We start from the raw sequence: 18,227 nt of genomic DNA, 5'->3' as shown, positions 1-18,227 counted from the left end.
AAGATGTAAAAAGTTGATATTACTGCTGGGAAGTTTGTTTTGATCTCCACTGTAAACACTAAAGTTTCCAACATTGCATTGTGGGATGTGGAGTCCTTTAGACAGATGCATAGAAGTTCTTAATAATAGTAATAATAATGCATTGGATTTTATATAGCGCTTTATCATAGACACTCCACACTTAATGGTGGTAAGCTACTATTGTAGCCACAGCAGCCCTGGGGCAGACAGACGGAACTGAGGCTGCCATAACGCGCCATCGGCCCCTCCGACCACCACTCACACACTACATTCATACTAGGCAATGTGGGTGACGTGCCTTGCCCAAGGATACCAGTGGAGCGACTGTCCCCCACTGTGGCACCTAGAATTCTCAGTGGTCTCCCATCCAACTACTAACCAGGCCCAGACCTGCTTAGTTATTCACCAGAGCAGGACAGTGATGGGCTTGACTCCATTTTTGTTTTAGTTTGTTCCCAATATTCACTCCGAAAAAAACATTCAATTTTAACAGGATTTGGGTCTTTTTGTGTGAACCCAAAAACAAATACCTGCTATTGCTTTACGGCAACTTTCAGTAAAAACACCAATTAGAATGTTTACAGTGGAGATGAAAAACTTACCAGCAGCAATTTAATCCTTTTACATCTTGTTTTTGAGGAAATGATCATTGATCTATTGATCAGTGTCTTCATCTGATAAAAGAATGATCAGCTCCAGCAGCTTTAAAAAAAAACACGACAGTATCAAACATTGCATTTGCAAAAAGCCTCGCCGGCTTATTGCAGGGACAGCACACAGAGCATCGGCATTATCAAAATATAGATGTCACTTACAAAAATAATAATAATAATAATAATAATATTAAAATAGGAGCACTAAAAAATTAAAATAAGAATAAAGTTAGAGTGTTCTCGCCGTGTCAGTCTTAGCTGTAGCTTTGGCTTCGTGGAGTTTTGGAGCCTGTACTCGCGGGCTCGTTGACATCAGATAACAAACTAGAATACCCTGAGAATTCAGACACCGGTGTCCGTATCCTGTGATCCACCTCCACGGCGGAGTCGCTGCCATAAGGCAAGCTGCGCCCGTCTGACTTGAACTGGGAGCCGAAGGCCTGGGCGAAGTGTTCTATCTGGTAGGAAGGCTTGGCAGAGTCCAGGGACACCAGACTCTGTGTGGAGGCCAGGGCGTAGACCGCCGTCGTGCTGTTCTTCACCGGTTGGTCCTTGTGGGAATTCAGGTCAGACGGGCTGATCTGGAAGGAGGAGGGTGGGGTGGAGGAGGAGGAGGAGTGCTGCTGCTGCTTCTCCATCTGATCGGTTAGCTCCTGCGAGGGCGTGAGCTGCTGGTGAGCCGACGCCTCCAGGCCGCCCAGGTGGAAGCTGTGCTGCGGCGACGACGCGTTCAGCATCGCAAAGTGACACTTTGGCACTGAGGAGGGCAGCGAAGGTGAGGCCGACTGGTTGTAGCCACACTCCAGGGGGGAGGAGCTGTACATGCTCTTGTCTGTGTAAAGGGGGTTCCCTGTGTGGGGGCTGGTGAAATGGCCTGAGGCGGGAGGCCCGGGGCCCAGAGGGAAACTGGCACTGAGGCTGGTGCGCTCCAACGTCTGAAGCAGGAAGCGGGAGTACTCATTCATCATACCGCTCTTATCTCCCGGCGGGCTGGGAACCACATTAGGGCTGTCGGAGGGGGCGGAGTTTAGCTCCACGTGCTGATCGTTGAGATCAAAGTGAACGTCGGCTTTTTGGGCGTAGTGCTCGAAGAGGCTCTGCAGAACCTCGTCTGGGATTCCAGACTTGTCGAGGCCCAGAGAAGTATCGGCGTCCATGATGCTGGAGACCACTCCCTGGATAGACGGCGGCTGGGAAGACAAATGAACACTGAGGTCGTATTCGCCGCTACTTCCTGCAGCCATGGAGACCCCTGAGGCGTTAGCAGTGCTGGCTGCCTGGAGGTAGCGTCTCTTCTTCACAAACTGCATGGCGTCGTCGTAGTTGCTGCTGGTGGCTCCACCTTTGGCAGTGTTCCCTTCCAGCAGCCCGAGGCCATCCATGGCCCCCCCCTGCTGAAAGGTGACAGACTTGGCCTGCCCCTGACTCTTACGATTGGTCTTCTTGAAGGCCATCTTTGGAGCGCAGCCATGGTGGCCCTGCTGCATGCTGGGTCCGGCCTCGGTGGTTGAAGACACCGTTTGGTTCTCTGCTGAGTACTCGGTGTCGTAGCCTCCAGGCTGAATGTGCAGTGTCCTTGCTCCGCCTCCATCTCCCTTCTTCTTCTTGCGCTCCCCGGCTTCGCAGGAATTTTTGGACCGTCCCCTTTTTCTGCCAGAACTTCCACCGTTTCCCTGAGTGACTCCATAGCTGCCGTGTCCCGTGTCTGCACAGCCCAGGTCCAGCATCCCTGGATCCATGCTGTTCTTTACGGCTTCACCACAAGTTCGCTTGTGCTTAAGCAGGCGGTCTGTTCTAGAAAAGAACTGAGAGGCAAACAAAGCAAATATCAATTTAGAAAACTGGATTTCACAAGAAACAGCAGAAAAGATTAATATTTAATGCAAGCATTTTATTTCAAGCCTTAATAACAAAACTCTCAAACTACTGACATGTAGTACAATAAATTGATAGAAATCTAAACTATGTTTTACCAATTTGTTTTATTACATTTTTTAATTACAATACATTTTTTTCAATTAACTGATCTATTATTGTCTTTATTTTAATAAAAAAATATTTAACATTTTTTTCCCTCAGGTTAGAATCCCATTTGTTTCATATTTGTTCATAATTTTTTATCTATTCATTAATTTAAAATTTCTGCATTTAAAAATATAATACCAAATGTTTTTATTTATGCAATCTTTTTTTCTATAATTGTATTTAATTAGTGATCAATAATTTGAATTCATTTACTATTTTCGATTCAAATTTTTTAAATTTTCCATTTATTTTTGGTTCTTAAATATATTTTTATATCAAACGTATTTTTTTAATTGCATTAGAATAGTTTCTAATATAATTGATTGGATTGATGCACTTTTTCAAAGTGTAAACTAATTCAGTAATAGAGGGCAGAATAAAGTAGAGGAGTGTAAACTCGGGTCCTGGAGGGTTGCAATCCGGCTGTTTTTAGACGTTTGTGTTCTGAGGCGTCAGCGTACCTGTTGGCAGGTCTCACATCTGTACGGCTTTTCTCCGCTGTGCGTGCGTTTGTGCCGCTCCATGTGGTATTTCTGAATGAACCGCATGTTGCACTGATCACAACTGAATGGCTTTTCTCCTGTCGGGCAGAAAACAAACAAACCGTCACTCCTTTAAATGTGGATAATATCTGAGCCAGATGTGGCGGCCTGCAGTCACTCCCAGTCAGGAAGTGAAACTGGGAGCTTTACTCACCACTGTGGATTTTCTCGTGCCGCTGTAGAAGGTACTTCTGAATGAAACTCATGTTGCACTGACTGCACCTGAAAGGCCTCTCACCTGGAAGGAACAACACAAGACAGGAATACTGGAGTTAATACTAGAATATCAAATGTTACATTTTTTATGTTAATAACGCACTCTATAGATCTCAACCTTTTTTGGGTCATGACCCCATTTTTATATTACACATTTCTGGTGACCCCACAGACTTTTTTCCTCTAAAATTAGTTTTTTATCATATATGTCATACTGTATTACAAATACACAGTAATAAGGATTAGTGCACAAAGTGACAATATGCGCCAGCTCAGATACGTTTATACTGCATGTTTTTTTTAAGCTAGATTTATATTTGAGAAAGAAAAAGTATAGAATACAGTTGCTGTTGGTGTTTTAATTTGAAAAATAATAATAAATATTTAAGCTATTTGAGCTTTCTGCCTCTTCCTGCACTGTTTGCCAGTTTCTGTTATGTATTTATTTTTTAATTATGCAAAATAGATTAAAAAAAAATGTAAAAACATAATTTAATAAGCAATTCATTTTATTCTCTATTATTACTAGAAGTTTCAGGCGACCCCACATTCGGTCACAACCCCAAGGTTGAAAAACCTGCTTTATATGCCAACATTAACGCGACAAAAAGAGGCACGCAACCCGTGATCAGTTCTTTCTGTCCTATGATTGACTTTCCACTTATTAAATCCAATTATAGATGGTATGACTGCTGCGTCAAACTGGTATTTGTTATTCCAGAGGAAAACCATGTTAGGTTCAAAAGTGCAGCTGAATTTGTTGTTCCACTTCGAGATGCTGCATGAATGCTGACAAGGTGCAGTGAATGGATTGGTCCGACCTGGCTTCACTTATTTGCTTGGTGTCAGATTATTTGACACCAAAGTGTGGATAAAGGTTTGTTGGAGAAGCTTTTCACTCATTTTGGCCTCAGGGCTCAAACCAACTGTGAACTGTAACAAAATAATCACACGTCCCAGGTTGATCCTGAAAATACTTGTACGCAGAGTTTGTCCTTCCACACTCCATGCAGCACCAGTAACAGGTTTGAGTCTAAGATAATACTATGTTTCTACTTTAGATCAGTGTACGAACCACTTTGATCTCAGGTGGGCTGCAGATTATAGGCTGGGAAAATGAGCAACTTTAACATTAATGTTCCCTAGTTTGCACCTTTACATATTAATAATACAGTATGTAAAGTATGTAAGGCATCGACATTATCCAAGTAATAAATAACCTCTTATCTGAAATCCACTCAAATTACCTAGACTTTGATTTAATGTGGGGAAATGTTGAGAAATAATTTGAGGAAAATTGCAGTTTCTTTCCAACTTTTTAAAGGGATCCTCCACTGTTTTTACAAATGTGGCCAAAAACCATCGAAATGTCCTTATTAGAAGGTCTACGCGTAGAAAAACACATTATTTTTGCACCATATTGGTTTTATTAACTTTTAAAAATGGGACAATTTTACCATTTTATAGATCTGTGTTCCGCCAACTTGAAATCACGTGATTAATGACACAAATAGAGCTTTTAGCTCAGTGTCTTCTATTGTAGTGAAGCAATCAGCCTGCTTTTTGGATCATTTAGCAGCAAAATTACAACTTGTGCTGCTTTTTGGTTGCTCGAAAAAAAAATCAGGAGAAGTTAAAGATGCCTATGTAAACCACTTTTGTTTGAGGATAAACAAAATCTGTGACCGCAGGGGGTGAGCTTCAACTCTGCTGTTTCGTAAACTAAATCAACTTAAATGAATAACTAGGTAAAGTTAACCATTGAACAAAAGTTGTGTTTGACATCTGAATTATATTAAAGTAAAACAGGGAAGATTTTACTAGCATTCACAAACATATTGAAACATGAAAGCTGCTGCACCTGTGTGAATGAGCACGTGTCTGCGGAGGTGATAGGAGCTCCTGAAGGACGCCGCGCAGTGCTCACAGATGTGAGGCTTGGCTCCCGGAGAAAGGCCGGCCCCATCAGCGTCCAGCATCAGGGACTGCTGGAGATGAGGGAGAAAGAAACTGTCAGATAATGAAACTCACAATATTTCACACAGTCCTCATCAGTCTCGTTTGTTTGGACTTTTGGCTTAATAAAGCATAAAGATCCCTGAGTCCCAAATAACAGAAACTGGAACAAGCTCCTTGGAATACTAAGAAAAATTTTAAAGTGTAACTAAACCCAATAAAAACAAATGTTATTCTTGTAAAAGTAAATTTGGTGAGCTGATGTCAAAATGTCCAAAGGAAAATTTGGGGTTTGATCCGGCAGGTATTAGGGATACAGTGTCTAGAACAGTGGTTCCCAAAGTGGGGTACACAAATTATCATAGGGGGCACGTGAATAAAAATTAAAAACACTGACAACATTGGAAACTAGAATATAAATAGAGCAGTTCATGTTAATGCTCGGTTAATGCTAATGCTATTGTTGGCTAATGCTGGGTAAAGTAAATGCTAGGTTATTGCTATTGCTAAGGTAATGCTAGGTTAATGCTAATGCTATTGCTAGGCTAGTGATAATATTTGATTAAAGCTAATACTAGGTCAATAATAATTCTAGGCTAATGACAATGCTAGGTAAAAGCTATTGCTATGCTAATGATGATACTAGGTTAATGCCACTGCTAGGTTATTGCTATTGTTAGACTAATGCTAATGCTAGCTAATGCAGTGTGACGCGGGCCAGCCCTTAACATCCTCACTTGTATTTTCTTCAGGAAATGCAAATATTCTAGTTATTATTATTATTCCTCAACAGGATAGGTAAAATTCACTGTAAGGCTACATTGTATATTATGTTACATTATTATGTTTTTTAAGTGTACAGGAGTGGGGGTACATGACTTTAGGTTAAATGTCTGAAGGGGTACAGGACTGAAAAGTTTGGGAACCACTGATCTAGAACACATTTTGGAGCCTCATGTGGATGTTTGGCTGGTTCTACAGTACCACCTGCTGGTGACGTTGCACCTCTAAACTTGGTGTGCTCTTGTTTAAGAACAGAATCAAACTTGAATTGATAAGAATGAACACATGAATAACTGGTAAAGTATTCATCATGTGAAATAATATTCAGGCTTTCGGATGCACTTATTGATCTTGTTTTTATCGTAAACTTAAACACACTAAATGTAATCTTCTTGTGTGGGTTCTCTCTGGTCAGATGTTGCTGCCGACATTGAAAACCGATTGTGACAAGTTCACTGATATATAACCACATGACAAACCTTGGCCTCGCTCCTCTTCTTTCTTGGCTTAGCCTCCTGTCCGTCACCGTTTGACCTCCGACCTTTCCTCCCTGTGGGCTCCTTTGCTAACTGACTCGGCAGCTGGGAGGGCGACAAAGGGAGAGGGTCGTGAGAGCGGTTTGTGACAGAGGAATCAGCAGCCTGAAGATTGAAGAGGCTGGGATACGAACACGTCTGCGCATGTGGTTTGTGTACACACACAACACTCACGCCCGCACACACACACAACACTTGGATGACGTTCTGTGATTGCCAGTTGGAGAGATAATGTGAGAGATCTGGTTTTAGTGGAAGGAATGACAAAAGGGAACGGAGAGTCCACGGAGAGTCCACGGAGAGTCACAGCTCAGATTTCCAATAACAAGATGAGGTCATTTATTGATTTGATAATGATGAAAAAAATATTTAATTCATAAACAAACAAAAATAATAAATTATAAGTTAAAGTCAGGTACACAAACGCACACAAGATTTGGTCATTTATTAATTTGATAATGATGATATATCAGTAATCAGTGGCTATTTTTTTTAATAAATGTAGCACACAATTATTTTGGTTTATAATTTTACTGTTTTGAACTAACTTTTACTATCTCTGGTCTTCGCTATGTCCAACCTTGACTACCGACCTAAAATTAGTCCGATATCAGCAAAAAAGGACTATTGGGTTATATTGGCTATATATATATATATATATATATATATATATATAGAATTGTAGAATATTCATCTGTTTGAGGTAGGGCTCCACAATTAGTCAAATTTTAAGTGTGATCACGATTTTGGTTGCCACGATTAAATTAACCTGATTGTCGGCAATATTTACATTTAAAATACAGGCTACGCACTCTGTAATAGTGCATTTATTCAGTTAGCCTTTGGTGCAATTTCATTTCTTGGGTTAATTTTTATCTTTGATTAGAATTCAATTTTAAAGCTTAATGTTGCACTGTAAACATATTGTTTGTTTAAAAGTAGTGCAATAAAAACACCGATTTTTCCCTAATATAAATAATTGTCATCAATCGCAATTACAATACTGATCAAAATAATCATGATTATCATTTTGGCCATAATCGTGCAGCCCTAGTTTGAGGCTAAAATGTCTGTAACCCATTGGTTAATAATAAATGGGTCAGTTTTTCTCCTTCCTACTGTTGCTGACTATTGTTCGCCATTTGAGTAATATCACTTCATCAATCAAATATTTTAAACATTCAGCTCAAAGTATTTCCAACAAGTCTGAAAAAGACTAGGCCTAATTCCTCCATTCTTCTTTCCTTTGAGCGCGCCGCCGCACTCAGTCTGCTCTGCACGCTGCCATATGGGGCAGGACGGGACAAATGTGGGTGCACCTGCTGCTCTTAAAATCTGCCCTGTGTTCGGGGAGAAACTGGGGGACGCCTCACTCACATGAATCAGAGCCTCTCAGCCTTGTGACTAAAAAATTTGAACAGAAAATTAAAAAAGATCTCTGATTCGCTCACTTTTTAGGTCTAGTTTCTTAACAAATTCCCTATTTATTTAAATTCATTTGTCTTGGTTCAGAAGTAAATTAAACTAATAAGGACTTAAAATGTAGTAAAGTTTGAAATGGGGAACATTTTTCTTTGTGACGGTTTAAACTCACATCAAAATATTAATTTGGCATAGAGTAGACGTTTAGTACTCAAACACAGACTTAATAAATGTAAGTAGACGATTACTCAGCGCTGCTAATGTATTGAAACGAATGAATGAGAAAAGTCTTTTTGGTGGATGATTTTTGAAAAATGTGGCAGAGCGTGGACAATGACGGCCTCTGTTTTTCCCGCTGCAGCCCGGATGACCTCTGACGACCGGCTATTGTTTGCCGGAGTGTGGATGTGTATATTTCTGTTTGAATGGGCACAAAAGACGTCTGCAATGAAGTGCGAGCTCAAACAAGACAGCTGTGTCCTCGCCGGGCCGCGCTCATTCAGCCCGGGTGACATCACCCTCTGCTCACAGGGAGAAACTGCTTTGCATTTCACTGGATTTATGTCTTCATAACTAGTTTCACACTGCGCCGCGCCATCAGGCTCCTCCCCCTGAACTCCAAATATACGAGCAGCTAAATGACACAAAGGGACCGTCAGGAGTCGCCTCATTTATTTATGGAAATCCAATGGGTCATATTGGTAAAGGATATTAGAAAAAAATAAAATAAAAATATATAAGCAATATTTGTTTTTTCAGTTGCAAAATACTTTGTCAGTGTGTTTTAGCTCAAATTGTTATTTGATCATTAAGAATTGATGAAACACCAATTAATAGATTTAAATATTTTATTTAGGGGGTCCCGATCTGATATCAGGAAAGAAAAAAAAATGAGTAACAGATAATATCGGCCTACCTCTAAAATCTTCAATATAATATATATTGTTTGATTGGATTTGTTTTATTTCTCAGGGTTTTTTTCATTTATTTTTCTTTTTTTATATTTAATTGTAGAATATTATTCTGTTTAAGGTTAATTTTTAAAGTTCATTTTTAGGATTTTTTTGTTGTTGTTGTGTGCCTTTCAGCAGTCATTTTGCATAATTTTACTGTGGTTTCTTCCTTTGTTGCTGTTTTGTGCTTATTTGGACTCATTTCGTTTGCTGCTTTGTGTGTTTTTTTTTGTTATTATAGGTATTTTTGTAGGAGTTTCATATATTTTTTGTTGAATATTCTTCTGTTTGAGGTTAAAATGTCTGTAACCCATTGGTTAATAATAAATGGATCAGTTTTTCTAAATCCTACTGTTGCTGACTATTGGTCTCCGTTTGAGTAAAGTCACTTAATCAAGCTTTTGCCTACATTCCACACTACAATAATAAGTATTTGTGCTGATTAGAACCGAGTAAAAAAATTGATTTAATCGATCTTGAATTGATTTCATTGAAATTTTCTGAAATCAATTTTTAAAAAAAAGCTATAACCCTAGTAGTCTCGCATATAGTAATGTTTTATTTATATAGCACCTTTCACAAACAGAGGTCACAAAGTGCTTTACATATCAGCTCATTCACACACAAATGGGACAGAGCTGCCATGCAAGGCGCTAGTCAACCACTGGGAGTAACCTGGGGTTCAGTGTCTTATCCAAGGACACTTCAACCCCCAACCTCAGAGGATAAACCCGCTACCACCTGTGCCACAATTAGCAACGTCTACTACTGCTACCGTGCGACGTGAGAGTGTATTCGGCACAAATATGACGGTCAACGAAATTAATTAAACCTTATTAATCGGAATCTAATCGATTCAGGAAATTGAAAATGATTCTGTGACCCGATATGGTATCACTGTTGATACATATCGAATCAATATCGGCCAATCCCAAAAGAAGTGATATCGGTATCGTATTGGGGGTGAAAAGCTGTACAGTGGCACACTAATTTTGCCATTAAACTGTAGAATTCTGCTTAATTATGAGAAGAAATCAAACTGTAACGGATGAGATGATGATCACATGATGGATGTGTACCTACGTTGCCCATGTTGAGGTCATGTCCCATCAGGTTGTGGTGGTTACTGACAGTCACCTCCAGCAGCTCGCTGCTCTTGCCCAGACCTGCAGGGTAGAGCGGCAGGCGATAATCGTGCTCCGACAGCTTCTCCTGCTTGATACCCAGAGCGTGGCTGTAGTCTCCCACTCCTTCGCACCCAAGTCCGCCCCCCTGGGCGCCCACGCTGCAGTCGGGTGAATCCCGCTCCTTCTTCAGGATCATCTCCTGTGAAGGAAACTCCTGCATGACGGAGTGGGCGGCCAGCCGGGTGAAGCTGGTCACCGGCGGGAGGTGGCTGAACATAATCATTCCTGCTCCAAAGTTGGAGTCCATGCTGCCGTTGGAGTGCAGGAACTGATTTCCTAGCTTGTCCTGAATGATGCTCATGGTGAAGGCTGGTGTAGGCTGGAAATTTACAGCATGGATGTCAGTGTCATCCTACAACAGGAAAGAGAGACAATGAGACGGGACAGTTTGACCCCAATGGTAACAATAACGTGCAAAAACACTATTCTGAATCAGTATGAATGAATTAACAAGTTAAGCTTCGCCTTCAGAAATCATCATGGCCTCCGGATCGCACGACGAGGTGCTTAGTAGGATTAAACGGGCGGTTAATGGGTCAACAAACACTCTATTCACAATGAGATGGGAAAAAAACAACAATCTGCAGATAAAAAGCATAAAATTCCGTTTCTGCGTTTTGTTAATTCAATATACAAGACATGAAACATCCCAATCCTCCAGCCTTAGACAAATGTGAGAAGATGAATGACAGGATTGTACCATAGTTGGATGTTAATCGGATGCTCCTGTCTGGCCTGGTCATCCTACTTCTATGGGTTAACCACACAGACTGCATTAGAAGGACTGCTGATGTAATTATGGGACTGCAACACAAACAAATACAGTGTTTGTCCTGCTGCAGTTTGTCCCTGAGTGATGGATATGCATCTGTTAGTAGAAACTATTGGCTCTGAAATCAGGATGTGAAACTTGTGACACAATATTCAAGTACTTTGCGTTGAAGCTTCCTCAGTTCATTGTCTAAATACAGTCTGGATTAATTCCAACACTGGCTTGGTTGTGTAACAAAGATCATTTTTGGACTACTGTAGTTTATTTTATTTTCCTAATCAGCTAATTGATGATAAATGTTCTGACACTGGGTACGGCAAATGTGACTGTATCTGATTTGAGGGTCACATTATCAACAAACAAGTCAGCGATTCAAAAAATGATCAACCCAAGCATTAACATGTGAAAAAACATTGCTGCCATTTTGTAGAATTTACTGTTGTTCTGTGTGCGCTTGTAGCTTTTTCCCATTTTTGGGATTTTTTTTTCTTGTCAATGCATTTCTTTTTGAGTCATTTTGCATATTTTTACCATGGTTTCTTTTAAATGATCATTTTTTTTTGCCCGTTTTGTATGCGTTTGTCACTGTTTTGTGCATATTTGAACTGATTTAGTTTGTTGTGTGAGTTTTTGGAGTTCTTTTATGTATTATTGAAGAGATTTTGCATATTTTCTGTCATTTTGTGATTTTATTTTTATTATTGTCCAGTGAGTTTTGTGAGCAAATTTATGCATTTTTGTTGTTCAGCAAGCAGTGAATAAACAAAAATTTAAATAATTGTTAAAAACATTTTTCATTCATTAACAAAAGACAACAAAAAATAAAAAAATTTAGAAGGTTAAAGTTCAGTTATATCAGGGATCAGTGTTCTTTTTATTTCTTTAATAGATGTAGCACAAAATCATTCTGCTATAATATTTTACTGTTATAATTTTTAGATGTTGTCTATGTTAACTTGTATTATTTCTGGTCTTCCCTGTGTTCGACCTTGACTCCCTTTTTCAGATAATAATAATAATATCAAATTATTTTCTAATTTCAATCAGGAGGACCCACTGTAGTGAAAAAAATAAATAAAATTAGTTTAAGGATATGAATTCAATTTTTAAATAATCAATAACTCGTATTTTAACTCTGCCATTATACGAAGATCATTTTAATTCCAGCAACAACGACAACAAAAAATACAAATAAAAAAACCCAAAAGTCAAGGGACAGAATTCCAGTCTAACTTTATTTAGCACTCGGTTAAACCCAAATATAAAACCATTGTTGTGTTGTCTTACTGGCTGCTAATTTAGCATCTCTGCTAGCAGTTGGGCTAAGCTCAGTGTTCCGGGCCCTTCTTTGTGATGCAGGATCAGGCAATAATTAATATGGCCACGCAATATCACGCACATTCACGCCAACGCTGAGACAAACAACGGAAAAAAATCACGGGAAAGTTCAACACGACAGCTTTACTTGGATTAATAATTACAGTTTGACTTTTGATAATATAAAGTTTAAATTAAGCATCTTAAATTAGTGGAGATATGAGCACACACACAACACAAACATGTTCAAAGCTGGTGATACTACTCTGGATAAAGAGGGACTTCCAGGCATCTACGTTCGAGTTACTGGCGCTTTCTCTGTTTAAACTGATAGTTTTGAAAGCTGCCCAGTGAAGGCGTATGTCAGTGATGGAGCTACTACACATACAGACCCGCACAACTCTCAGTGAACAATGATGCTGTCCGGTTAGCCCGGGATGCTAACAGCGATGCTAACCAGCGGTAACGATGCTGCCGCTACGTCCCGATGCGCTTTGTTGTCTGTCCCGTGCGGAGAGTCCCGATTCCCGGCCGCCGCCGCCGCTCACCCACCACCCTGCCAGTTAGCACTCACACACGGGTCTTACCGGTGCAGGACCATGACCCGCTGCTTAGGCTCTCGTAGTTCCTCCTAAGCGGCGCGTTTTAAAAACATCTAGAGCCAAAACATTGTTCCCCCGCAGCAGCTGGGTTCTTCCATCTTGCCTGAGCGCAGTGCATTGTGGGTAGAGATCACACGCTGGCATTGTTTCTATTATTCCCACAGCAGCTGCTTCAACCAAGGTTTTTACTGCAATATATTATAGTTTAAACTGTGCTCATTTCTAGCCCATTTAAAATGTACTTAAAACAAAAAATAAATAAATCAAAAATAAAGTGGGTGTGAAGGACATAAGAATCATGTAACTGTTTTTTTCTTCTTCAAAAGATTACACTTCATTGTGCGTTTATTTATTTCTTTATTGTATTTATTGGTTATTTAACAGGGACAACGTATATTAATATCAATATATAAAATGTACCAGATTTAACCAAAAGGCTATTTTTCATCTGTCACCCTAAAAGAATAAAAATTGCAGGAAATATATAATAAAATATACAGTGAAAAATGCAACTACATAATAACATATCACACTTTAAACTCTGTTTCTATGTCAAATGTAATTGTTGGGCTTGAAGAAAAGGTTGTAGGCATTTTTCAGCATTGGTAAGTGGTTCATATGAAACAGCCTTTTATTATGGTGCGCATTATGATCATATGAAAAAATATGTATTTGAAATGACAGTTGTTGTGTGTAAAAGTGGTGTTTGTCCTCTGAATGTCTTTATACATTTAAATACACCACATTATAAAGTTGCTATTTTTGTGTCACAGTATTACAACACTTCATAGATTGAATAAATATCACACAGGTTTTCTAAATGTAAGTACTAAGAAATAAAAGCGACTGTAGTTAGAGCAAACATGGCAGACAGTCAAGGGGCTACATGCAGTACATAGTTACATTTTGTGGAGGTTTTTTTTTCTTCTTTTTTTGTGTCATTTTGTGTATTTTTCTCTTATTTTGAATGTTTTTGTTGTCATTTTGTGTGTTTTTGGTGTCATTTAGTATATGTTTCTCTCATTTTGTATGTTTTTGTTCATGTTTGTGTGTTTCTAGTGTTATTTTGTATATTTTTTCTTATTTTGTGTTTTTGTTGTTATTTTGTGCATTTCTTCTATTGTTGCTTGTTTGTTCTTGCTATCATTTAGTAAATCTTTCTCATTTGTTTGTGTTTTTGTAATTATTTGTGTGCTATTGTTGTTTTATATATTTTCCTGGTATTTTTGTTTGTAATTTTCTGTCATTTTGTGTGGGTGACTTTCCAAAAGCAACACTCTAATGCTGGTTGCCTAAAGAAGGAGAATAAATCACATGACTAACCATTCAAAGCGTTTGCACAGATGTATAGGCAGGAAAGGCTCTTAGATCTCCCGCATGAATGACTATGTATACATTTAAAAGCACATCAGTCAGGCCTCACACCCCCACTCCTAATTGCCTTTGGTAATGAACCAATTAATTCAGAAAGCTGAAGTCACTTGATATGCAGACTGTGGAGCAATGCACGGATAGGTCATTGAGTGTGCCTCTGATTTCCCAGCTTTCATATCTAAGTATATGTTTGTGAGTACAACATTCAAGCCTGACATTAAATCTTTGAAATCCATTCTGCTGTGTTTTTAAACATGTGTGATGACGAGAACGTACTAATGAACTGCAGTATAGTGGAAAATTGGAAATAGAGTACTACTCGTGTTCAAAGCATGTCATTAAATCTATGGCTAATTAAACTATTTGGTGATTAAATTGTGTGATTAAATGTACATCAAACTGAAAAATACACAGAATTTTCCAAAGTGACGTCCTTCTGGAGCAGTTTTTTGACGTCACTGGAGACACGCAACGTGCCAGCCCCTTTAAGACGTCCACCATCTACAATTGTATTAAGTTTAGTATTGAAAAAAGCACCAATTATAGTCACCTTATTTACTTCAAATTCATCTGTTATCACATCAGGGTGTATTAGCACTGGCATGCTAATGCTGCTAATTGTTGCTGCCTTTATATTAGCACAGAGGCGTCAAACTCAAGGCCAGTGGGCCAAATCCGGCCAGCTAGAGGCCCCGCTCAGGCCCACTATTTATTTAGTGGTAAAAATACAACCAAAAATATTAACAATTTTGTAAATCAATATGAATTTTAGTTAAAGATATCTCAGCCCCTACAAATTTACAAATAATGGCTGATCAAAACATACGGGAATCTAATTTCTCTTAGCTGCACAGTAAGATAATTGGCCTAAAGCCCCTGAAATTTCTCCAAAATAACATACTACAAAAATTTCTTCGAGGATATGTATATATACACACACACACTATCTGTCAAAAGTTTTAGAACACCCTAATTTTTCCAGTTATTTATTGCAATTCAAGTTGTGCAAGTCCAAGGAATAGCTTGAAATGGTACAAAGGTAAGTACTGAACAGCCAGGGGTTAAAAAAAATGGTTTGGTTACCCAAAACAGAAAACTAATGTACATTTCAGAATTATACAAATTGACTTTTTTCAGGGAACACAAAGTGGGTTAACAATGTAAAGCTGTTCTGCAGCAATGAAGGTTGAATCAGCCTTGAAAGCTGGTGCTACTAATTCCTACAGGTGTTCCTACGGTTCTTGGTTCCTTCCAACCCCCTCTGTCTGTATAAAAGCAGTGTTGAAACACACTGTGGTACCAGAACCTCATGAGCATCAGGTGAACAGTATTGTGTATGAATTCCACCATTTCTTTTTCAACTCAAATTGCTTATTTGTTCTATGCTTTCATTTCAGAGTGCAATGACACAATAAACTGAATCATTTTCAGTAAAAAAATAGAGAAAGTGTGGTGTTCTAAAACTTTTGTTCGATAATGTACGTGTATATATATTTATAATAGTTTTTATATATGTATATGTATATATATATATATATATATTATTGGGACCAGGAGGTACCAATATTTGTCACATGATGTTTTACACTCATGATAATAATTAGGTGAATTTTAGACATTTTTTGAAAACACAAAAATACAAACTTTTTAACAAAAATGTTGAAACAGCTCCTTTACCTCCAAAAATATGTTTGTTTAGTGTCGCGCTGAGGACGAGCAATAAGATCTAACATGTTTATTGTCATAAAAGATATTGTGTAAGTATGAATGCATATCAGCCTTGTGTATGTATATAAAATTAAATGATGTATGTAATCTTGAAAATGTCAGGAATGTAAGTTTTGAAAACTGAATGAAAAATGGTGGTTGGAGATAATCAGTGATACTTCATCCCACTCCCTTTCGAGCAGTGAATTTATTAATGTTATCTACATTATTCATGTTAATACATATCATGTCATTAGCCGTGTAGCCTACAAATGGAAAAAAAAATGCATGTACACATTCTACCAAAGCTTTTTCTGTTTGTATTGAATTGCTGAAAAAAAATAAATAAATAAACTTGAACATTAATTATGTGTTATTTTCTTTTTTCAAATGCTTCTATCATTGCAGGTGTATTTACAGGCACAGACCTTTAGTAGATTGGGCCTTAAAGTGTTATTTCCTCGTCGTGTTTGGAATCTTCAATGCACCAGTGTGAGTGTGTGGAACGTTGAGATCAGAGACATAAGAGCTTCTTGTTTGTTCTCTTTTTTTTGTTTGTTTGTTTGTTTTTTGAAGAGGACACTAAAGTGAACGTTTTCACACCTGCACGTAGAGCACCTCTGACAAAGAGTGAAACAGTCCAACACCACTCATCATCAGTAGCATTGTGTGTATCACATGACACGTATGCTTATCAGTCCTAACAGCTCATCAATAATTCAGCATGTGCAGTCTTTGTTTCCTCTCCCTCCTCCATCAGCATCTATCACAGCCTCCTACTCACACACAATGGCACACTAAACATCATTTGGATGTGAATGTCAATTTTTTTTTAACTTCATCTGATTGTTGAAGCAAAAAAACAAACAAACAAACGAAAAAGAACGCAGCACTCCTGAAATCTAAAGGCGTGCTCATCCACTCACGATGAAAATTCAATGCTTGGACAAAACAGATGTTCATCCATCTCAGCTCTACTCCTCAACTGTTGGGAGAGACATTGTACGTGCACACACACACGATAATTATGTTCATTGATTTATTACATGTACTAAAATCAAAAAACGAACTACTAATAAATTAGAATAGAGAATTTAATCACAGCGGGGCCACAAAAATCTCATATCCAAGGGTCACAGTATTAACATTCATGTTAAGTTTTAGAATAATAATCAATCCGAACATTAATGCAGGAAACAACAATGTGTGTGAATTTACGTTGTGGTTTTGTGTGTGTATTTTTCTTTCAGGGCCTGATAAGTATATCTCTCCGTTAGCGGGCTTCACCTAACCAAAAATTCTCTGTCAGAGAGCAGCTGTCCTACAAAGCAGGATATAAATTCGTAAGGGGAGTTAGGGTGTGAAGTGAGGAAGGATTTTGATGGAAAATGACTGCTTCTACAGAGCTCTGTTTATCAGAGTTTTGTTATGAGACCTTGAGTAGAGACTGGTTTTTGCTGGCACGGTGAATACAGCACAATCTGTCTGTACTGCCAGTACGTGATCTAATCTAACATGACTCAGCAAAGGAACAACGTTTCTGTTCAAAAGTACAATGAATAATGCAGTCATCGTGTATAAACACATGAAAGATTGTACACATGAACACTCATTTGATGATTAATATAATAATTGCCGTAACACTGTTTAGACCAGCACTGATCTGTTGTTCTTCAACTTTAATTAATTTCATTATATTTGATTAGTAGTCAGAACTGTTTCTGATTAATTCAGGTTGTAAATTTGACTTCGAATATTCAACGTTAGCGCACTCATTCACCTGACTAATGAACATCTGATTTTTAAATCTTCAAAAACCGTTCTGGACTTATCAGTGGATTTTAAATATTATATTAAATATTAGTTTTTCAAGAATTTTGTTGAACAATTTGTCAAGATTTGAGATTTTTGCATGTTGTGTTTCGTTGTGCTTCAGGTGAAGATGTTTTTGTTTTTTGCAATGATTAACCATATTTTAGATAGCAAACAGGGTAATAACTCAGTGTGCCAAGAAGAACCACAGAAAGAAGCCAAACACGGTAGAAAAATTCACTTCCCAAAAAAATCTCCAAAAATGATCAATAAAAAAACAACCTTTGAACAAAACTGAAAAAACCACCCTACTGAAAACACAACAATTTAAACCCAAACTAGACATTAA

The 18,227-nt window shown here is 38.4% G+C and overlaps 1 protein-coding gene across 2 annotated transcripts; it reads right to left on the bottom strand.

Moving 5' to 3' along the window:
- Positions 1 to 833: 833 nt before the first annotated feature.
- On the bottom strand, positions 834 to 13,095 carry LOC114468497 (zinc finger protein 281-like). Of its 2 annotated transcripts, XM_028455443.1 has the most exons (8): positions 12,971 to 13,095; positions 10,995 to 11,098; positions 10,191 to 10,646; positions 6,676 to 6,777; positions 5,319 to 5,445; positions 3,396 to 3,479; positions 3,161 to 3,279; positions 834 to 2,479 (listed from the first exon to the last, which is right to left on the bottom strand). In XM_028455443.1, the coding sequence occupies exons 2-8, from the start codon at positions 10,995 to 10,997 to the stop codon at positions 929 to 931; spliced, it is 2,442 nt and encodes an 813-aa protein (XP_028311244.1). In that variant the 5' UTR covers positions 10,998 to 11,098; positions 12,971 to 13,095; the 3' UTR covers positions 834 to 928. The 2 variants fall into 2 exon arrangements, with proteins under 2 accessions (XP_028311244.1, XP_028311245.1); XM_028455444.1 differs by lacking the exon at positions 10,995 to 11,098 and having other exon boundaries at positions 12,971 to 13,089.
- Positions 13,096 to 18,227: the final 5,132 nt, after the last annotated feature.

Source organism: Gouania willdenowi, chromosome 8 (genome assembly GCF_900634775.1).
Source record: "Gouania willdenowi chromosome 8, fGouWil2.1, whole genome shotgun sequence".
Taxonomy (NCBI): Eukaryota; Metazoa; Chordata; class Actinopteri; order Blenniiformes; family Gobiesocidae; genus Gouania; species Gouania willdenowi.
Note: the sequence above shows the minus strand (reverse complement) of the source record. Positions and strands in the feature narration are given on the sequence as shown.